Source organism: Rhipicephalus microplus, chromosome 5 (genome assembly GCF_043290135.1).
Source record: "Rhipicephalus microplus isolate Deutch F79 chromosome 5, USDA_Rmic, whole genome shotgun sequence".
Classification (NCBI taxonomy): Eukaryota; Metazoa; Arthropoda; class Arachnida; order Ixodida; family Ixodidae; genus Rhipicephalus; species Rhipicephalus microplus.
In genome coordinates, this window is record NC_134704.1 from 157,484,664 (window position 1) to 157,501,310 (window position 16,647).

At 46.7% G+C, this 16,647-nt stretch overlaps 1 protein-coding gene across 3 annotated transcripts in view; it reads left to right on the forward strand.

Annotated features, from left to right (window-relative positions):
• spg (dedicator of cytokinesis spg) overlaps positions 1-16,647 on the forward strand; it is a 212,128-nt gene that overhangs the window by 119,310 nt on the left and 76,171 nt on the right. For all 3 annotated transcript variants that reach the window (XM_075896109.1, XM_075896111.1, XM_075896110.1), the window contains exons 22-25: positions 768-853; positions 5,578-5,679; positions 6,367-6,427; positions 12,115-12,324. In XM_075896109.1, coding sequence (XP_075752224.1) covers positions 768-853; positions 5,578-5,679; positions 6,367-6,427; positions 12,115-12,324 — 459 coding nt within the window. The remainder of the gene's footprint in view (positions 1-767; positions 854-5,577; positions 5,680-6,366; positions 6,428-12,114; positions 12,325-16,647) is intronic.

Below are 16,647 nucleotides of genomic sequence, written 5' to 3' on the forward strand. Positions count from 1 at the left end.
ATTTTTTCGTTTCTGCAAGCTTCGACCTTCCCCTGGAACTTCTGCCATTTTTCGGATTACTCCGGGGAAGGACATGCACCAGAGAGAGAGCAAAGGCTGCAGACTGTGTACTTGCAGGCATTCCCGATTTCAACAGGCAATCTTCTACTGTCCCAAAAGCAGATAGTGTTCAGCAGAGTGACTTGTTGGGCGAGTTGGTTCATTTTTAACGTAGCTTCTGGTGCGAAAAAAAGCCGAGAGAAGGACAAGTGCGTGTCTTTCTCTCGTGTTTTTCTCGCGCCATAAGTTAAGATAGTGTTTAATTGTAGCAATTTGTCTGCGTTGACATATTTAGCTTACCAGAGTATGACAAAAGTGGTTCTCTAAGAACTTAAGTACTGTGCAGCATTTGATGGAACAGAAAGTCGCAGGAGATCAAAAGACATTATGCTGGATCAGAGAACGAGCAGGGATCGTAGCTATCTTAGTAGAGATCAAGAGGAAGAAATGAACCTGGGCAGGTCACTAAATGCCTGAGAAAACTAACTGGTGGTTCCAATGAAAGGAAAATGCAGCAAAGGATGGCAGGTGGTGTGACGAAGCTAGGAAATCTGCAGGCATAAAATGAAATCGGCTCATTTAAGATAGGATGAATTAGGGGTCATCGAAAAAGACCTTTGTCAAGCATTGTACACAATGCAGGCTGATGATGTTTATGATTACCATGCTGTTAATGTATTGACTTATTCTATTCTGTATGTTCAACGAATATTGTCTGTCTGTCCCAGGTGGAATCTGAGCTCATGGAGCAGCTGGACGAGTTGGTGACTGCTGGCAGTGGGGATGAGCAGTACCAGCAGCTATTTACTTCCATGTGAGTGCGTAAGCATGGGAATTCTGAACTGCCACTGTAGGAGTGCATATCTGTGAACTTACAAGAGGGCAGTGCTGCGCACAATATAGAACTATTGACAATCGGCCTGAGCATTTTCCGTGCTCTTATATCTGGCATATTCGCGCCATGACTCGCTAGTGAGTGTCAGCTTGTTTGTGGCACATGTGAAAGGCTCAGGTTGATTGTCCAAAACAGCAGCAGGTGATAGCGGCCAATCATCCCGGTGCCGCCTCTACATCACTGACTGAACCTCAGGACTACGCTTGCTGATCGATACTGGGACAGAAGTCAGCGTAATTCCTGCTTCCAAAGCTGACTGATGTTTCCGTAAAAAGTCAATTCCTCTACAAGCGATCAACTCTTCTGTCATTGCAACTGGCGGACGGAAGTCCCTGACCCTTGATCTCAGCCTCAAGAGGAGGTTACAATGGTTATTTTGGATGGCAAAGCTCTGCTATACAATCTTAGGGGCCAACTTCTTGAGGCGTTTTCATCAGTTCGTAAAATGAGCCGCTGTCGCCTGGTAGATAACATTACTGATTTACCGGTTTTCTGTGACACACTATGGCCCTAAACCCCACTTGCATAAAATCACCTACCTCACCATATATGCCGTTCAACGAGCGTTCAGAGAATACTTTGAAGTCTCCAATGAATAAGACCCCGAAGTATACTAGTGACCCGAACTATGAACTTTACCTTCTATGAAAGAAGGAAGCAACAAAAAGGGAGAAGGCAGAAGTTAACCAGAAAGACATCCGGTTGGCTACCCTACACTGGGGGATTAGGGAAAGAGACAAGAAAGATGCAGCAGTGCAACAATGCAGCCTCAGTCCTAGTACTCCTACCATGGAAACAGGCCAGGTACCCTCTTCAAGTGTCACAGTAGTTTCTACCACCATAATGTGCTAATGCTAGCGCATTATGAAGAATCGGCTTGCCATAATGGTTCATACAAGCCAAGAACAAGTTTCGCACTCATTGTGTCGTGTCAGAAGTTCACAAGTACGAGCTACTCCTTGAGACATTGCCACTACAGGCAATGGCCGACATAAGAGACACCCTCTTGTGACCCTTCCTGAAACTCCATGTGCAGTGGACTCCCATAAAAGGAAACTCTTGTTAAATGGAAAGCCCGCATAAACCAAATCATGTAGGCACTTTTAGTTTGTCTTCTATATATTGATAAAATGTTTCTTGCAGTCAAACAATTTTTTTCTTGCTTATGTTAGTTAAATGTAACTAAAACGGGCAAACTCTATGAGCATTGGAATTGGCCATGGTATTCTAGCAACTATAAAACAAAGATTGAAGCTACTATTTCATTAATCATATTTCATTAATTTTGTGGGCTTTGCTTAAATTTTACTTATAATGGAAGAAATTTTCTTTGCCCCTTTGAGTTGCACTTAAGAGGAGTCAGTCCACTGTACAACAGTCACTTTTCTTCAGCCTCAATATGACATTCCTTTCCCAGTCATCAAACATTCGGAACACCATCTTAAAATTCTGCACAACTGGGGTGAAGGCACAGTAAAAAAGATCACGCCAGCACCTACTATGAACAGCTCCATTTGACCATCTCTACAAGTCCCATTCACAACTTTTCGGCAGGACAGGGGAGGAGTTGGGGAAGGGGGCACCTGTGGCACACCTTTTTTCTTCTGGCGCACAGCAACTTGGAACATGGGCTGGTAGTGGGGTACTACTTAAGAGGAGGAAGAACTAGTTCTAGGAATAGCATAGCAGTGTGAATAAACCACCATGCTTTTTAAATCATGCTTCAGAGTGCTGCAAAACTATGCGCCAGGCTTCCCACATGCCGCTGTAAGCCACGTCACCTCCGTGGACCCTGTGCTTTATTTGTGTTTTTTATTTCAAGGAGACATTTTCTGCACTGATGGCTAGGGAGGCTAGGGCACTTTTTTTAGTTTGGTAAAGCAGGTGTTCACGCACTTCAAGTATATATGCATAAACATATTGCCCATATTTTGAGACTAAAGCACCTTTACATAGTTCCTAAAGGGACACAAAAGTCAGCTATTAAGTTAACGTAGATTGTTGAAATGGCAGTCCAGAAACCTCGTAGTGTTACGTTTGTGCCAAGGAAGGGCTTATTTCGAAATAAAATCACATTTTAGTGCTCCGCATCAAGTTAGCGCACAAGTTAGCGCAAGACCGCCTCAAGACGCAGACGCACCAGGCCGTCTCACGCCTCTGTTGCCATGCACAACGTTGCTCGGCTTTGCTGTGCTAGTAGCAGCAGACTGAAAACAGTGGGAGCCACAGCAGCAACAATGGCCTTTGATCCATTTCCTGCCATTGGCTTCAAGATTGCAGATTTTTTGTTGGTTCAACTGAGCTCCGCTTGATGGCACCACGTGTCCCGTGTAACCACGCGAAAACTGAATCTTTGAACCACTAGTGCCATTTCCTATAGTAACGCCCGGTGATTCGTTTTTCCATCAATCAAACGGAAATGAACAAGCAGCATTTTATTGCGTCTCTTAATGCACAAAAGGTTCTTTATTTAGTGCAGTTAGATCGATTTCTAGGAATTAATTGTAGACGGTCCGTCTGATGTCATCTGGATTATTTTGAAACTGTCCTACTGCGGTGCTTGTTTTCTTGTGCATTTACTTTATTTCTCAGTAAGTAGGGCACTGTTGTTGATAATATTGTCGTTTTAGATGTTGTCATACATTGGGCTTTCACTCTGACGTAAATTGTTGTTTGACTTTAGTGTCCCTTTAAGATATGTACTACTGAATATGCAACTATAGAAATACAAGGTGTATTTTAGGCTTGTGAGAATATTCAAAAGCTTTGAATATTCATGCAAATAATACAGTATTTAAACTCGCTTCGATTCGAATTTAAATGATTGGAAATTTCGAACTATTCATACTAAACAAATAAATGTCCACGTGTAACTCCTTTAAAGGTGGTTTCACTGCAGTGAAGGCTTGCTAGACCGTGAAAACATTTATTTAAAAATTTGTACTGCCGTGAAGCCTTACTTCAAGGGGAAGTGAACATATTGCTCTCGCATTGATTCATCATTTTTTATGTTTAAAAGCCTGTTATACCTGCTTATGAGCTTCAATTTTAGTAAATAATGAAACTTCATATATTTTACAGGTTATTATTTGCATTCTATCAAAAGTCAAATCTTGCTACTATTGAAAGTTGTTTCCACTTCGTTGAAAAAACGCATTTGCACATGTCTTGGTTCAACTTGGAAAATATATATGTTGTGTGGGTTAGGTCATGATAAGCCCATTTTTATTCATACCTTTTGTGATATACAGTCAAACCTCAATATATCGAACACGGATATATCGAATTATTGCCTATATCGAACGGTTCCCATACCATGCGGGAAATCGCATGCATTATTGATTTTTTATTTCGAACAAAGTTTGACATATAATGGATATATCGAACTCAGCCACCCCAAACCGCCCGCGCTCCATTGACAGGCGGCGAGCTTTCCCGCAACTCTCAAATATAGCGGTACAGCGGCGGGCGTTTACGAATGCTGCACACATTGATGGCGCCAAGAGTGCCACTTTAACGTAGCGGCGTACGTGCACCGCAGCCTTGCGGTAGAGGTTCTTGAATGAGGAAAGTAAAGAGAGAAGCGCGAAGCTATTATTGTCTTTCAATACGAAGGCACCAACACAGCTTCGCGCGGGGGAAAGGGGAGTGGGAGGTAAAGATTGAGGAAGAAAGTATAGGAGGGAAAGGATGCAGACAACTGTCTCGGACGCGGCCTGCGCTGCCGCCGAGTAAAAGAAAGCAGTCAGGCGAGCTGGCATGGACGCGCCATGTGCGCGCTTTACACCTGGACTCGCGTCACAGCCTTGCAGCTTGCAGTCGTTGCAGTCTCTATGGTGTCAACGGCACACTGCGCACTTGTTGCAAGCTCCTGCCCCGTAGCATCGGCAGGCATCGGTCGTTGTGCTCGCAGTGTTCGTGCGTTCGGAGTTAGGCCTGTCGCGCGCGACAGGCCTAACTCCGAACGGCGGAGCTCACAACGGCGGAGCTCATGGATGTGGAGATTGTCGTCGAAGCTACTGCTGAGCAGCCAAATGAAGACTCTGCCGAGGTGGATCCCGCAAGCGCTGATGGTGCCCCGCTCCCGACATCAGCTGCGGTCGTAGCTGCCTTGGCCCTTGTGCGCCGCCACTGCGGCGCGATTGAAGGCACCGGCCTTATCACTTATGGATCGCCTGGACTATATTGAGGATGCAGTCATCAAACACGCCATGGCCAACAAAAAGCAGGCTACTCTTTTTCAATATTTTAAACCAACACAATAAATACTATGTTTGAATCTTCAAATTGAGTATTTACTGTACCACGCTTGAGCGGTTCGTTGGTTGTTTTTAGCAAGCTGTTGACGCATTTTTTCAGTGATTTTTTTATATCGGATTCTGGATATATCGAACTATTTCGCGATCGCTGCACCGTTCGATATATCGAGGTTCGACTGTATACTATTTGAGTTTGATTCGAAATTATTTGACCGACATCACTATTTGCTTCAAACTTAAAATTCACTATTCCCACAAGCCTAGTATTCAACTAGCACAAGCCTAATAGACAACTAATCAAGGAAAGTTTTAAATAAACATATCCTGGATGGCTGCGTGCATGTTGTTTGTTCGTGTCTATAGGTGCCCCTTCTTTTGTTTCAGCCTTCTGGAAGAAGTGCGAAAGAAAAACCCTTGTTGGCGTGAAAATGGCATTCGCTTCATTGAGGCTGTTGGTCACCAACTTGACCGACTGCTTGACTACAGGTGGGTATTCGATTAGTCTAGTCGTAGTGGCACTTTGTAATGGAAGAACATCTGATTTAACAAACTAGCATTGAGTGATTGTTGTGTGGACAGCCCTTTAAGCTTGACACCAAACACTCAGTCATTTAATCATTAAAGGGTCTCTGAAAGGGTTTTTTCACAATTCGTTTTTGATTGGATCACTACTGGAGCAAATCATTGGCACCAGAGTTCAGTCGAAACACCCATTATTAACGGAGCTACGAGTACTAAAAAAGTACCATCCTCCTCCACTCTGCCTTTCACCCTTAACTGCCCTTAACTCTTCCTTTAAACGCTCGGCGCTAAGCGCTGCCTTCATGGCACCTGTGTCACGATATGGCGTGAGACCGCATACGCTTACATCCCGCTGCCGATTTGATACTGGCTTTCTGTGCTGGGCATTCCACAGCCAATCAGATCAGCTGGAAATAATGGCGTCGGTGGGGCTGAGCGTGTCGCTTGGTGTATGGGTGATTGAAAACGTGTTTGGCCGAGTCGCAGCGATCTGCAGTGATTCGCAGCTTTGAAGCGTTCTAATAAATTACAAAGTTTACGCAGAGAGCTCAAATCGGTCTCTAAATTATCCTTGGGGTTTGGTCTACCGATCCGATGTGTTTGTTAAAAATTATGAGAAACGTTTCAGGGTCTCTTTAACACTTTGTGCAGGAGCGTCATGGACGGAGCCGAAAACCGGGACAAACGCATGAGCTGCACGGTCAATTTGCTGGTGAGTTGTTTTGATGCTGGGATATCGTTATGCTTGTTGATGTGCTCGCGCGGTGTAGCTCATACTGAGCGTCACAATACATTTTTGACTGTTTTGTGGCTGGTCAGATTGATGTACATGTACTTGTTTGTCCCTCAACGGAAGGAGTCAGGTATACAATATTTTTTATGCGATATATGCCAAGACTTAAAGTATATTGTGTTGCACAAGCTACAGTGGAACTCTGAATATACGTCCCCCAGTCTCAGGAAGACCCAATTTTTGCGACTGATTGGTTTGGTACGGGCAAAATTCCCATAAAGATAATGTATTGAAAATGGGGGTGTGGGAATATAAAATTTCTCGAATAAGAATCACATAAGAATATCCACCTTCCAATATTGAGTCGAATATAGAATATCAAAAGAATACCTCCACAGTGACAATACTTTATTCAACATGTTGCTATTTGAAAAAGAAATACATAAACACAACACAATGCACACTGCTATCTGGTTCAAAACGTAACGTCCAGGTTAGCCCACTCAACGTCACAGCACATTGCAAGCACAATGAAAGTAATCACTAAATGTTGTCACGAAAAAAATATGAGTTGCTGCACATAATCAGGCAGCATGCGCTCCCTCCTAATAGAGACAACACCCCCCCCCCCCCAGCCACTGGAAAGGCATGCTCACTTGGAACAGAAATGACTGGTGCAGGGAAATACGTGGGGCAAACCTTTGCCAGACTGGGGTACCTGAAAGTGCCTACAGTCCGCCACCAGTCACATGGGTCACTGTCTTTCTTCAGAAGAAGTTCTTCAGAATACCGTATTTACTCGCATAATCCTTGCACTTTTCTTGGCGAAAGACTGATGCAAAGCTGTGGGGTGCAAGAATCACGCGGGGAAAACTTTCTACGAAAACGTATAGAGCGAAAAAGAAAACAAAATTCTTTTTCCGCAAGTCGTGGCCGCAAGTCGGGATTCTCACGCCAGCAACTAACAGCAAGCTTTGAGAAGTACTAATTAAGACTTACCTCAACATTACAAGCACGGGTTCAACACAAGGCAAAATTTGAGACACAAAAGGTGCAAGCAAATAGTCTAGAATTAGAATACCGTACGCAAAGCTTGTGGGCGTTGCGGGCGTTGTGGGCGTAGCTGTAGCGTGCGTCGCTCAACAGGAGTCCGCAAAAGGTAAGCGAAGGACGTCAGTATTGGAATGATGGCCATTTAACAGAATCGTTTGCAGTTGTCATCTGAAGAAATAAAGTTTACCATCAAACCCAGTCTTAGGCACACAGAAGGCCCAACATGTCTTGGTGGCTTTCAGCTGCCGTCGCCAGCAGCAAACACAAAACATGTCTACTACGAAGGGCCTACCAGCGGGCCTGTTGCCGTTGTTTAGTGCATGATCAATCACTTTCAACTTGAAAGCAACCGTGTAGCTTCCGTATCCCCCCATGACCCCATGACGTAACAAGATTACAGACACAACATACAAATCGCACCGCAACCCGCACTTGCCACTTTGTCTTGGATTGGATTGAATCTTGATGCAATGATAGTAAGCTCTATGTTCAGAAGATGGCGCCAGACAGCACACGCTATCATTATCAGTGGCTGGAACGAGCAGACGACATTATTGCGGCAACTTTCGGTGGTGCAATAATTACTCGAGGAAAAAAAAATCGTATTTTTGTCGGGTGATGTGAGGATTGCGAGAATTATGTGAGTGTGAGGATTGCGAGAATTATGTGAGTGTGAGGATTATGCGAGTAAATACGGTATGCATTAATTTCCCATTTTGAAGAAGACAGTGCTGCGTTCCCGACTTGACTATTCGCGAGATTGTCAAACGCACTCTAAACATCGGACGATCACTGCAGACACTGCTGCGGCACCTGCGATTTAGCTGTTTGTTGTAACACTTCCACAGCAGGAAATAGGGCAACATCTTGAGGTACAAGGTCCTTCAACCACGTCAGCTTTGGTTTGTTGCTCTTGAACACGATAGACCTAAAGCGTGGGTCTAAAAACAAGGCCAAACATGAATATTTGTTCTCGGGATCAAGGGGAACCGGGTAATAATTGACCTCGCCATCTCCTTGCCAAATCCAGTTCTGCTGCTAAAGTTGCTCAGGCAACTTAGAATGCTAAAAATAAGGGGTATCTGTGTTGGAAAGGATGGGTATTTGTCCGGGCTGGTTATAACAGTGGCATCATATAAAGACTTCAGTGCTTGCACATATTTAGATGCCTCTTTCCACTGCGCTGAGCAGAGGCCATCAATGCTTCTACTTGACGTAGCAAGCTCCGTCCACAGACACAGCCTCCTTCAGATCCAAGAGACGGGGCAGCATCAGGTATTGGCTGTTCCACCTTGTATCTACATCTTGAACTTGCATAGAGGCTCTTTTTCCATCTTTTTCTGGTACTGATCCAACCTCTTTTGCGCTGAAAAGCTGTGCTTGTAGTTGCCCACAATCTGTCTCCTTCTCTAGCACAGACGGTCAATTGGAGGTGTGTGGGTGATCGCATCCAGAATAGAGGGGGCTGGCGGAGGGGGCTGGCTGGTGGAGGAGGCTGGCGAAGCATGAACGCTCAGTCCCTGGGAGCCTTCTGACCGTGGCACGCATGTTACATTCATTGTCTGTGATGATGTACTTTCGACAGCTGGTTGGTATTTCCCATTCTGTGCACATCTTATCAAGTATTTGTTCGATGTTTTCCGCGGAATGGCGAACATCCACGTGGCGAGTATTAAGCGTGAACCGCTTCATTTCAAAACTAGGAGTGAGAAGGTGGCACGTGAAGCCCACGTAGCTCTTGTTGATGCGTGATGTCCACATGTCACTGGTAAAGTTGATAGTTGTTGTGCCGCCTTCAAAATCATTGCTCAGTTCAGCTTTCACTTTCTTCTTGGTATCATCATATGAACGTGGAACAAGGATACATGCAAGTGTGGCACGTGATGGCAGCTGATAGTTACCAACTGCCTCTGCCATAAGTTCCTTGAACCCGCAATCTTCAACACTGTAGGGTTGCAAATCAAGCGCTGCCATGGCAGCCACTTTTCTATTAAGGGCTTGTGTCCTTTTCTCCGACAACAGCTCAGTACGGCGCACAGTCAATTATCATTGACTGGTCTTTTTCTCGCGCACCTGCTGTGGTCATCCGGTACTCCTTCATAGTGGTTGGAAGTTGTTTTAGGTGGTTGACAAGTGGGCTAGTCGTACCTGTCAGTGTTTGAAGTGTCGCACCGCATGTCTTGCATTGTGCCACCAATGATGATGTCTTCACAAAGTACTTCCAGATAGCACTTCTTTCTTTTCATTGCCGCGTCCCGATCCTGTGTTTCGCAGGCGGGTCGTAACTTCCGCCATCTCCCATGGCACCGATTAGTGGAGCGATTGTATCACAGGTTACAAAAAACACTCGCATCAACGCTGCACCCTGTGCATCGCACACGCCGCAGCTGTAGCCGAGGACACCTATACACCTATTCTACCACAAGAAGCGCTAACACTAGCAATAGCAACAATAGCAGCACTAGCGCTCTGGTGCCCACCACGAAAAAAAATATATATATATGTTTATATATGTAACTGAAAAGGTCAGTGCACGATGACTGTCGCAAATATTCAGTATGTTTAGAACACAAGAAACTTTAATCAACGCATACTATCCGGAAAAGTGGCGTAACTAAACAATAAAATCCCAAGTTGAGGAGGCCCCCTGGAGACCCCTCTAGCCACTGCATTCCTGAGTATTAGAGTATAACTGTTCGTCTGCTCACGTGCACCACTTCTTTGAAAGAGGAAATAAATGGGATGTCGTGGTAAAAGGGGCCTTTTTCTAGTCCGAACAGCACCTCAAGAGGAGATCGTCGAAATCAAAACTGGTGGCCCTTGAACTCCGAAATTGTCCGCCGCATGCGGGTAGGTAATCTCAGAGTCCAGCGTTTGCGCCTCTCGTTGGGGGAAACATATGCATGTTTGTGGCACCAGATGTCGCTTGGTATACACGTGCCATCAGGTTTTGGCCACCAAAAATCATGGCGCGTGCCCCCTTGAGGTTGGCGCCCATTACCTACCCAGAAAAAGCCCATTACCACCAGAATGCTTTTTGTCACTTTATATTCATGTTCTCTAACCGAAGCATGTGCCGTCGATGACGATGTTTCGGATCTAACACATGCATGGTCATCCATTATCAAGCGATTTCTTATGCGGCAGCGGTTAGCTCCCGTTTCTGCTTACGAGGTCCCGCATAGTAAACGAGTGGTAGTGAGGCATGTTACAGCCGCCTAATATTGATGATGTGCAGTTACACGATCGCCAACAGCACTGTGCGTAACATGTCAAAAATGCACCAGCACGCTCGTTGCTGGCAGACATCGTGCCCCGCGCACTCTTGATGTTTATTGCAGCTTTCGACAGTATTTTAGCTATTCATGCACAGCGGAAATATGGAAGACGAGTTTGTTTTCTTCCGCACGATAGTCTCATCGGATATTCAAAATTTTGGAATACAGAATTTTCAAATGAAGTATGAATATTTCGAATTTAATATTTGGCAAATATTCGAAACTTTCAAATATTTGCACTCCCTAATTAAAAACCTTGGTTATACGGCACAGTTTTATGCCGACCCCGCATCTTACGACCACTTCCCGCTTTCGTCCGAAATAAATAGCCATCTTCACTTGCATTGAACATTGACTAAATACTCATGAGTGCAAAATATGTGGCACTCGTAGTCACTAGCTTGAGCATCCAGAAAGGTGCGATGCAGCTATTTTCACCAAGCAAAATAGCTTGCACTTGACGTCAACTTTCATTATAACTGCGGGACTTCACTAGTTGCACTTCGCAAGGAAACAAATTGCAATATGCACAGCTCAGTCGCGCACGAAGGCGCTCCGCAGAATAAGAATTCTATGCAACCTTGTGAACTCTGGCTTCGTCGCCATTATTTAATGACAATGACACTGTGCCTAACTCTTCTGACTGAGTCTGCTGGCAATGCGCTTTCGGTTCTGTTTATATGTGCAGGAAATTTTCCGACTATGCATGTTAAATTCGATTTTTTTAAGTTGAAAATACAGATTCGTTCACGCCTGCTTCAACTAAGTAATGCAGCCATTGGCAAGAATCATTGAATCTACCTTTCTTGGAAAAGCACAAGGTCGTGTTGTGGGCTTATTCAGGTGGTCTGCACCCATTTCTTGTGAAGGTCTGAGTGTCACTGCCTGTGTTCCTATAGTTCATTGATTTTACGACGCCCGGATTGAACAATAGTTTCGTGTGGTATGCTTAAAGACGTATAACTGTGATTACATTGTATGGTGTCTAGCTTATGCATTTCTCTGTTGAACGAGTTTTGTTGAACACAATAAGTAGTAATTAGCATTATGACAAATGGCCTAATGGCATTAAATTTTAAGGCATTAAATTTTATGGTAAAGCCTCTTTCTGTGCCTAGTGGCACAGGTATTGTGTTCTGGCGTACTTTTCCAGAGCTGTATAGTAAAAACATAAATTAGTAAGCTAGAGTGAGTTTCACCTCAGTGTTTGAGTCATTGCCCTTTATTTTTTTTATGTAGTGACCCTGCAGCGCTTTATTCTAAGACTATGGAAATGTGGCGCCTATAATGCACATGGTATAGGATTCATTTGAATGTGCACGTGCCTAATCGCAGCGTTTTTACCGGGAGGAAGTGGGTCGCCAAGAGATGTTTGTGCGCTACGTGCACAAGCTCTGCGAGCTGCACCTGCCGGCCGAGCACTTTGCCGAGGCAGCCTTCGCGCTGCGCCTGCACGCCGACCTGCTGCCCTGGGAGGAAGGAGAACACGGGCGCCTCAAGGAGCAGCTTTACCTGAGCATGCTTCACTACTTTGACCGCGGAAAGGCAAGTTTATCAGCATGGCTGTCACATACACGAGTCTGCGTCGATGCTGTTTCATGTGGACTCGTTCTGCATGCCTTGTATGGAATATCGGCTGTCATCATGTCACACTCAACTATTTGATTTTCACGATGCATTAACCATTTGGTCTAGTGAAGCAGGGCGTAGGAGACAAGAGTAGGACGAGACTTTTTTTTAAAATATGTTTCTTCATATTAATATTTCGGCATTTTACAATGGAACCCCGATTATATGAATTTTAAGGGGACCACACAAAACTGCCGTATAATCCGGGCATTGTATGAATAAAACTACGATTATAGGCAGTGAAACTCAGCCTTGCCCCCCCCCCCCCCCCAAAAAAAAAGGGTACAGGCCACCTGAATAAATCCATGGCATAACCTTGTGCGTCTGCAAGAGAGGTACGTTAAATTATTCTTGCCAGTGGCAGCTATTGGCAGCGTTGCGTAGTTGGAGGAGGTGTGAGCGAACTTTTATTCTCGTCCTAAAAAAATCAAATTTCACGCGCATATTTCTACCGATAAACAGAGTATGAAATTAGCCTGTGCGGGATAATGATACCGAAACCACATTGCCAACAGCCTTTCATCAGAAGAGCCAGACACAGCGTCATCGCCATCACATAATGGCGGCAGACCATGACTTTGCATAGAATGCTTTCGTGCGCAACTGAGCTGTGCGCATTGTAATTTGTTGGCTTGGGAAGTCCAGCAAGTGACGTTCCACTTGTAGTGGAGCATACGCACTAACGTGTATGCGCCTTCCAAAGAGAAGGAAAAACCCCGTGCTCTGATTGCACGAGAACCTGGGCCGCCTTTTGCCAGACTTGTCGTACGGCCATTTTTCGTTGTGACATCGTTGCGACTTCTCTGGTTCAATAAACGTCATCACATTTGGTAGAGGCTGCTGAGATCCCCAAGCAGACCTGGAGCTCCGCTCTCGCAAGTTGCCCGAGAGACCACTGCAAAACATGACTGACGCAGTCGCCAACCAGCCTATCCCAGCCCAGCCAGCACCACCGGCTGTCCCGTCTACCTGCCCCGGCGCTACTCGCCAACGGGACCCACCAATCTTCAGCGGCAGTGGTGAGCAAGACGTCGAGGACTGGCTCTCCTTGTACGAACGCGTAAGCGCCAGCAACAAGTGGGACAACGACTCTAAGCTCGCCTACGTTATATTTTACTTGGCAGACGTAGCTAAACTTTGGTTTACGAACCGCGAAACCACCATCGCCAACTGATCCTCCTTTAAGACACTCGTCACTGAAGCGTTCGGCCGACCAGAGGTCCGCAAGCTCCGCGCTGACCAGCGCCTGCGCCACCGAGCCCAGCAGCCTGGCGAGACATTTACTAGTTACATAGAGGACGTGCTCGACCTTTGCAGGCGTGTGAATCCATCTATGCCCGAAGAAGAGAAAATTCGGCAGATTCTCAAGGGCATCGAGGATGGCGCATTCCAGATGTTGCTAGCGAAAAGCCCGAACACGGTGGCAATCCTTGTAAGCCTCTGCCAGAGCTTTGATGAATTGCGCCGTCAGCGTTCCATCGCCTGACAGAGTGTCCCACCGCCGGATTCGATCTCGGCCGTCACACTCACAAATGCCAACGTTTGCCAAGAAAGTCTGTCAAACCAGATCAAAGACTTCATCAGGGAGGAAGTCGCCCGACAGCTCTCCCTGCTGCCGCATAGCGACGCTCCCACCGCAAGCCTGCCTACGACACTGCAGCAGGCCATACGCACGGAAATTTGTGATGTCCTCCCTACAGTGCAGGCCCCTTACCCATGCACTTCAGTAGCACCTAATCTCTCAGCTGTCGGCTACGCACCACCTGCACCACCTTCACCTCCCAGCTACGCAGCTGTGGTCGCGCGGCCCCCACCGCATCCAGTCGCCTTATCAGCTCCACCTCCTCCGGCCTCGCCTCCAGTTTACAGGCCCTCACCTCGCTTTTTCCATCGATCTAATGAGTGGCGCACCCAAGACAATCGTCCTATCTGCTTCGCCTGTGGCATCGCTGGCCACATTGCACGCTTCTGCCGCTGTCGCCCCACACCTGCAAATGCATACTTCGGAACTCCTACCTACGCGCCGCAGCAGGCCACCGCATCTGCATATGAACAGAGCCACTCAGACTCGGATCGCCGCCCATCGACTGCTCGTTTCCCATCCCCTCGTCGCCGGTCGCCATCGCCTATGCGTCGTCGACCACCTCCTGAGGAGGGAAACTAATCAGTGCAGTTCCGGAGGCAAGAACTGCAACTTGTGCGCAATTCCCAAGGCCTCCGTTTTCGCCGAAAAATGTTGTTGATGTCGATGTTGAGGGAGTCGCCACATTAGCGTTAATTGATACGGGGCCGCCGTTTCTGTGATGGACGCCAAATTTTGTCGGAAACTGAAGAAAGTGACCACATCTCTCTGTGGCATGGTGCTGTCCACGGCTAGCGCGCAACGCATTCATCCCTCGGCTCTGTGTACGGCGCGCGTCGTCATCCAAGACGTTTTGTACGTCGTACAGTTTTTTGTTCTGCCATCTTGCTCTCATGACCTTATCCTCGGTTGGGATTTCTTATCAGGTCATGAAGCTATCATCGATTGTTCCCGTGCCGAAGTGTCCCTTGTGCCAACATATGAATTTCCACCACCCGACCGGTCTCCTCGGCTCTGCAAACTCATCGCTGACGACGACATCACCTTGCCCTCTGAAGCTTCGGTCCCTGTAAGCCTTTCATGTGTGGCGCAACCTGACGCCACGGTGGTGTTTACGCCATCTCCTGTTTTTACTGAACGCAAGGGCATCGTTCTCCCATTTGCCGTTCTTACAATTGCATCTGGTTTAACCGTAATGCTGGTTACCAACCACTGCAACTACCCCATCAGCTTACTTCGTGGTGAAACGTTGGGATATGTGCAACCTGTCGACCATATCGATGATATTATTCTTCCCGACGAAATGCCATGTCACATTGCCGCAATAACTTATGCGTCTGAGCCATCAAGTTTGTCAGCCTTCGACAATGCTATTGACGCAGACCTTCCCCTCTCGCATCGCCGCCAACTTGTTGCTCTCCTTAACAAGTTTCGTTCTTCTTTCGACTTTCAAGAACCTGCTTTGGGCCGCACCACGACCATCACTCATACTATTGACACCGGCTCACATTTGCCTCTGCGACAGCGTCCTTACCGCGTTTCCGCCGAAGAGCGCCGCGTCATTACGGAGCAAGTAAACGACATGCTTAAACGTGGAGTGATACAGCCTTCTCAAAGCGCTTGGTCATCACCTGTCGTTCTGGTAAAGAAAAAAGATGGCACCGTTGAATTTTGCGTGGACTATCGCCGCTTAAACAAGATTACGAAGAAAGATGCCTACCCGCTACCACGAATAGACGATGCTCTTGACTGTTTACAAGGCGCCGAGTACTTTACATCCTTGGATCTGCGTTCTGGGTATTTGCAGGTGCCAATGGCTGAATGTGATCGCCCTAAAACAGCCTTTGTAACGCCAGATAGCCTATATGAGTTCAAAGTGATGCCATTTGGGCTCTGCAACGCACCTGCCACATTTGAGCGCATGATCGATACCATCTTGCGTGCCCATAAGTGGAAAACATGCTTGTGGTACCTGGACGACATCGTAGTCTTTTCGTCTGATTTCCCGACACATCTTGTTCGCCTCCACGAGATTCTGACGTGTCTAACTTCTGCGGGCCTACAACTTAACTCCAAAAAGTGCCACTTCGCAGCACAAAAACTAACCATCTTGGGACATGTCATCACAAGAGACGGTGTTCTTCCGGATCCCGATAAGCTTCGGGCTGTCGCTGACTTCCCGTTGCCCACATCACTGAAAGCCCTAAGAAGTTTCGTCGGTCTCTGCTCCTACTTTCGTCGCTTCGTGCCCAACTTCGCGTCCATCATCGCACCTCTAACAAGTCTGCTCTCCAACAGCAAAGGTATATCTGCATGGTCACCTGCATGTGATGACGCATTTCGCCAGCTGCGCCGCCTGCTGACCTCACCACCCATTCTTCGTCACTACGACCCCGCTGCTGCCACAGAAATTCACACCGATGCAAGTGGCATCGGTCTTGGTGCAGTTTTGGCACAACGGAAAGGCACCCAAGCCGAATACGTAGTCGCCTATGCAAGTCGCGCTCTCAAGAAGGCTGAATTGAATTACTCCGTGACAGAGAAGGAGTGTTTGGCCATAATCTGGGCCTTGACGAAGTTTCGCCCGTACCTTTACGGCCGCCCTTTCGACGTGGTCACAGACCACCATGCTCTATGTTGGCTGTCCACATTGAAAG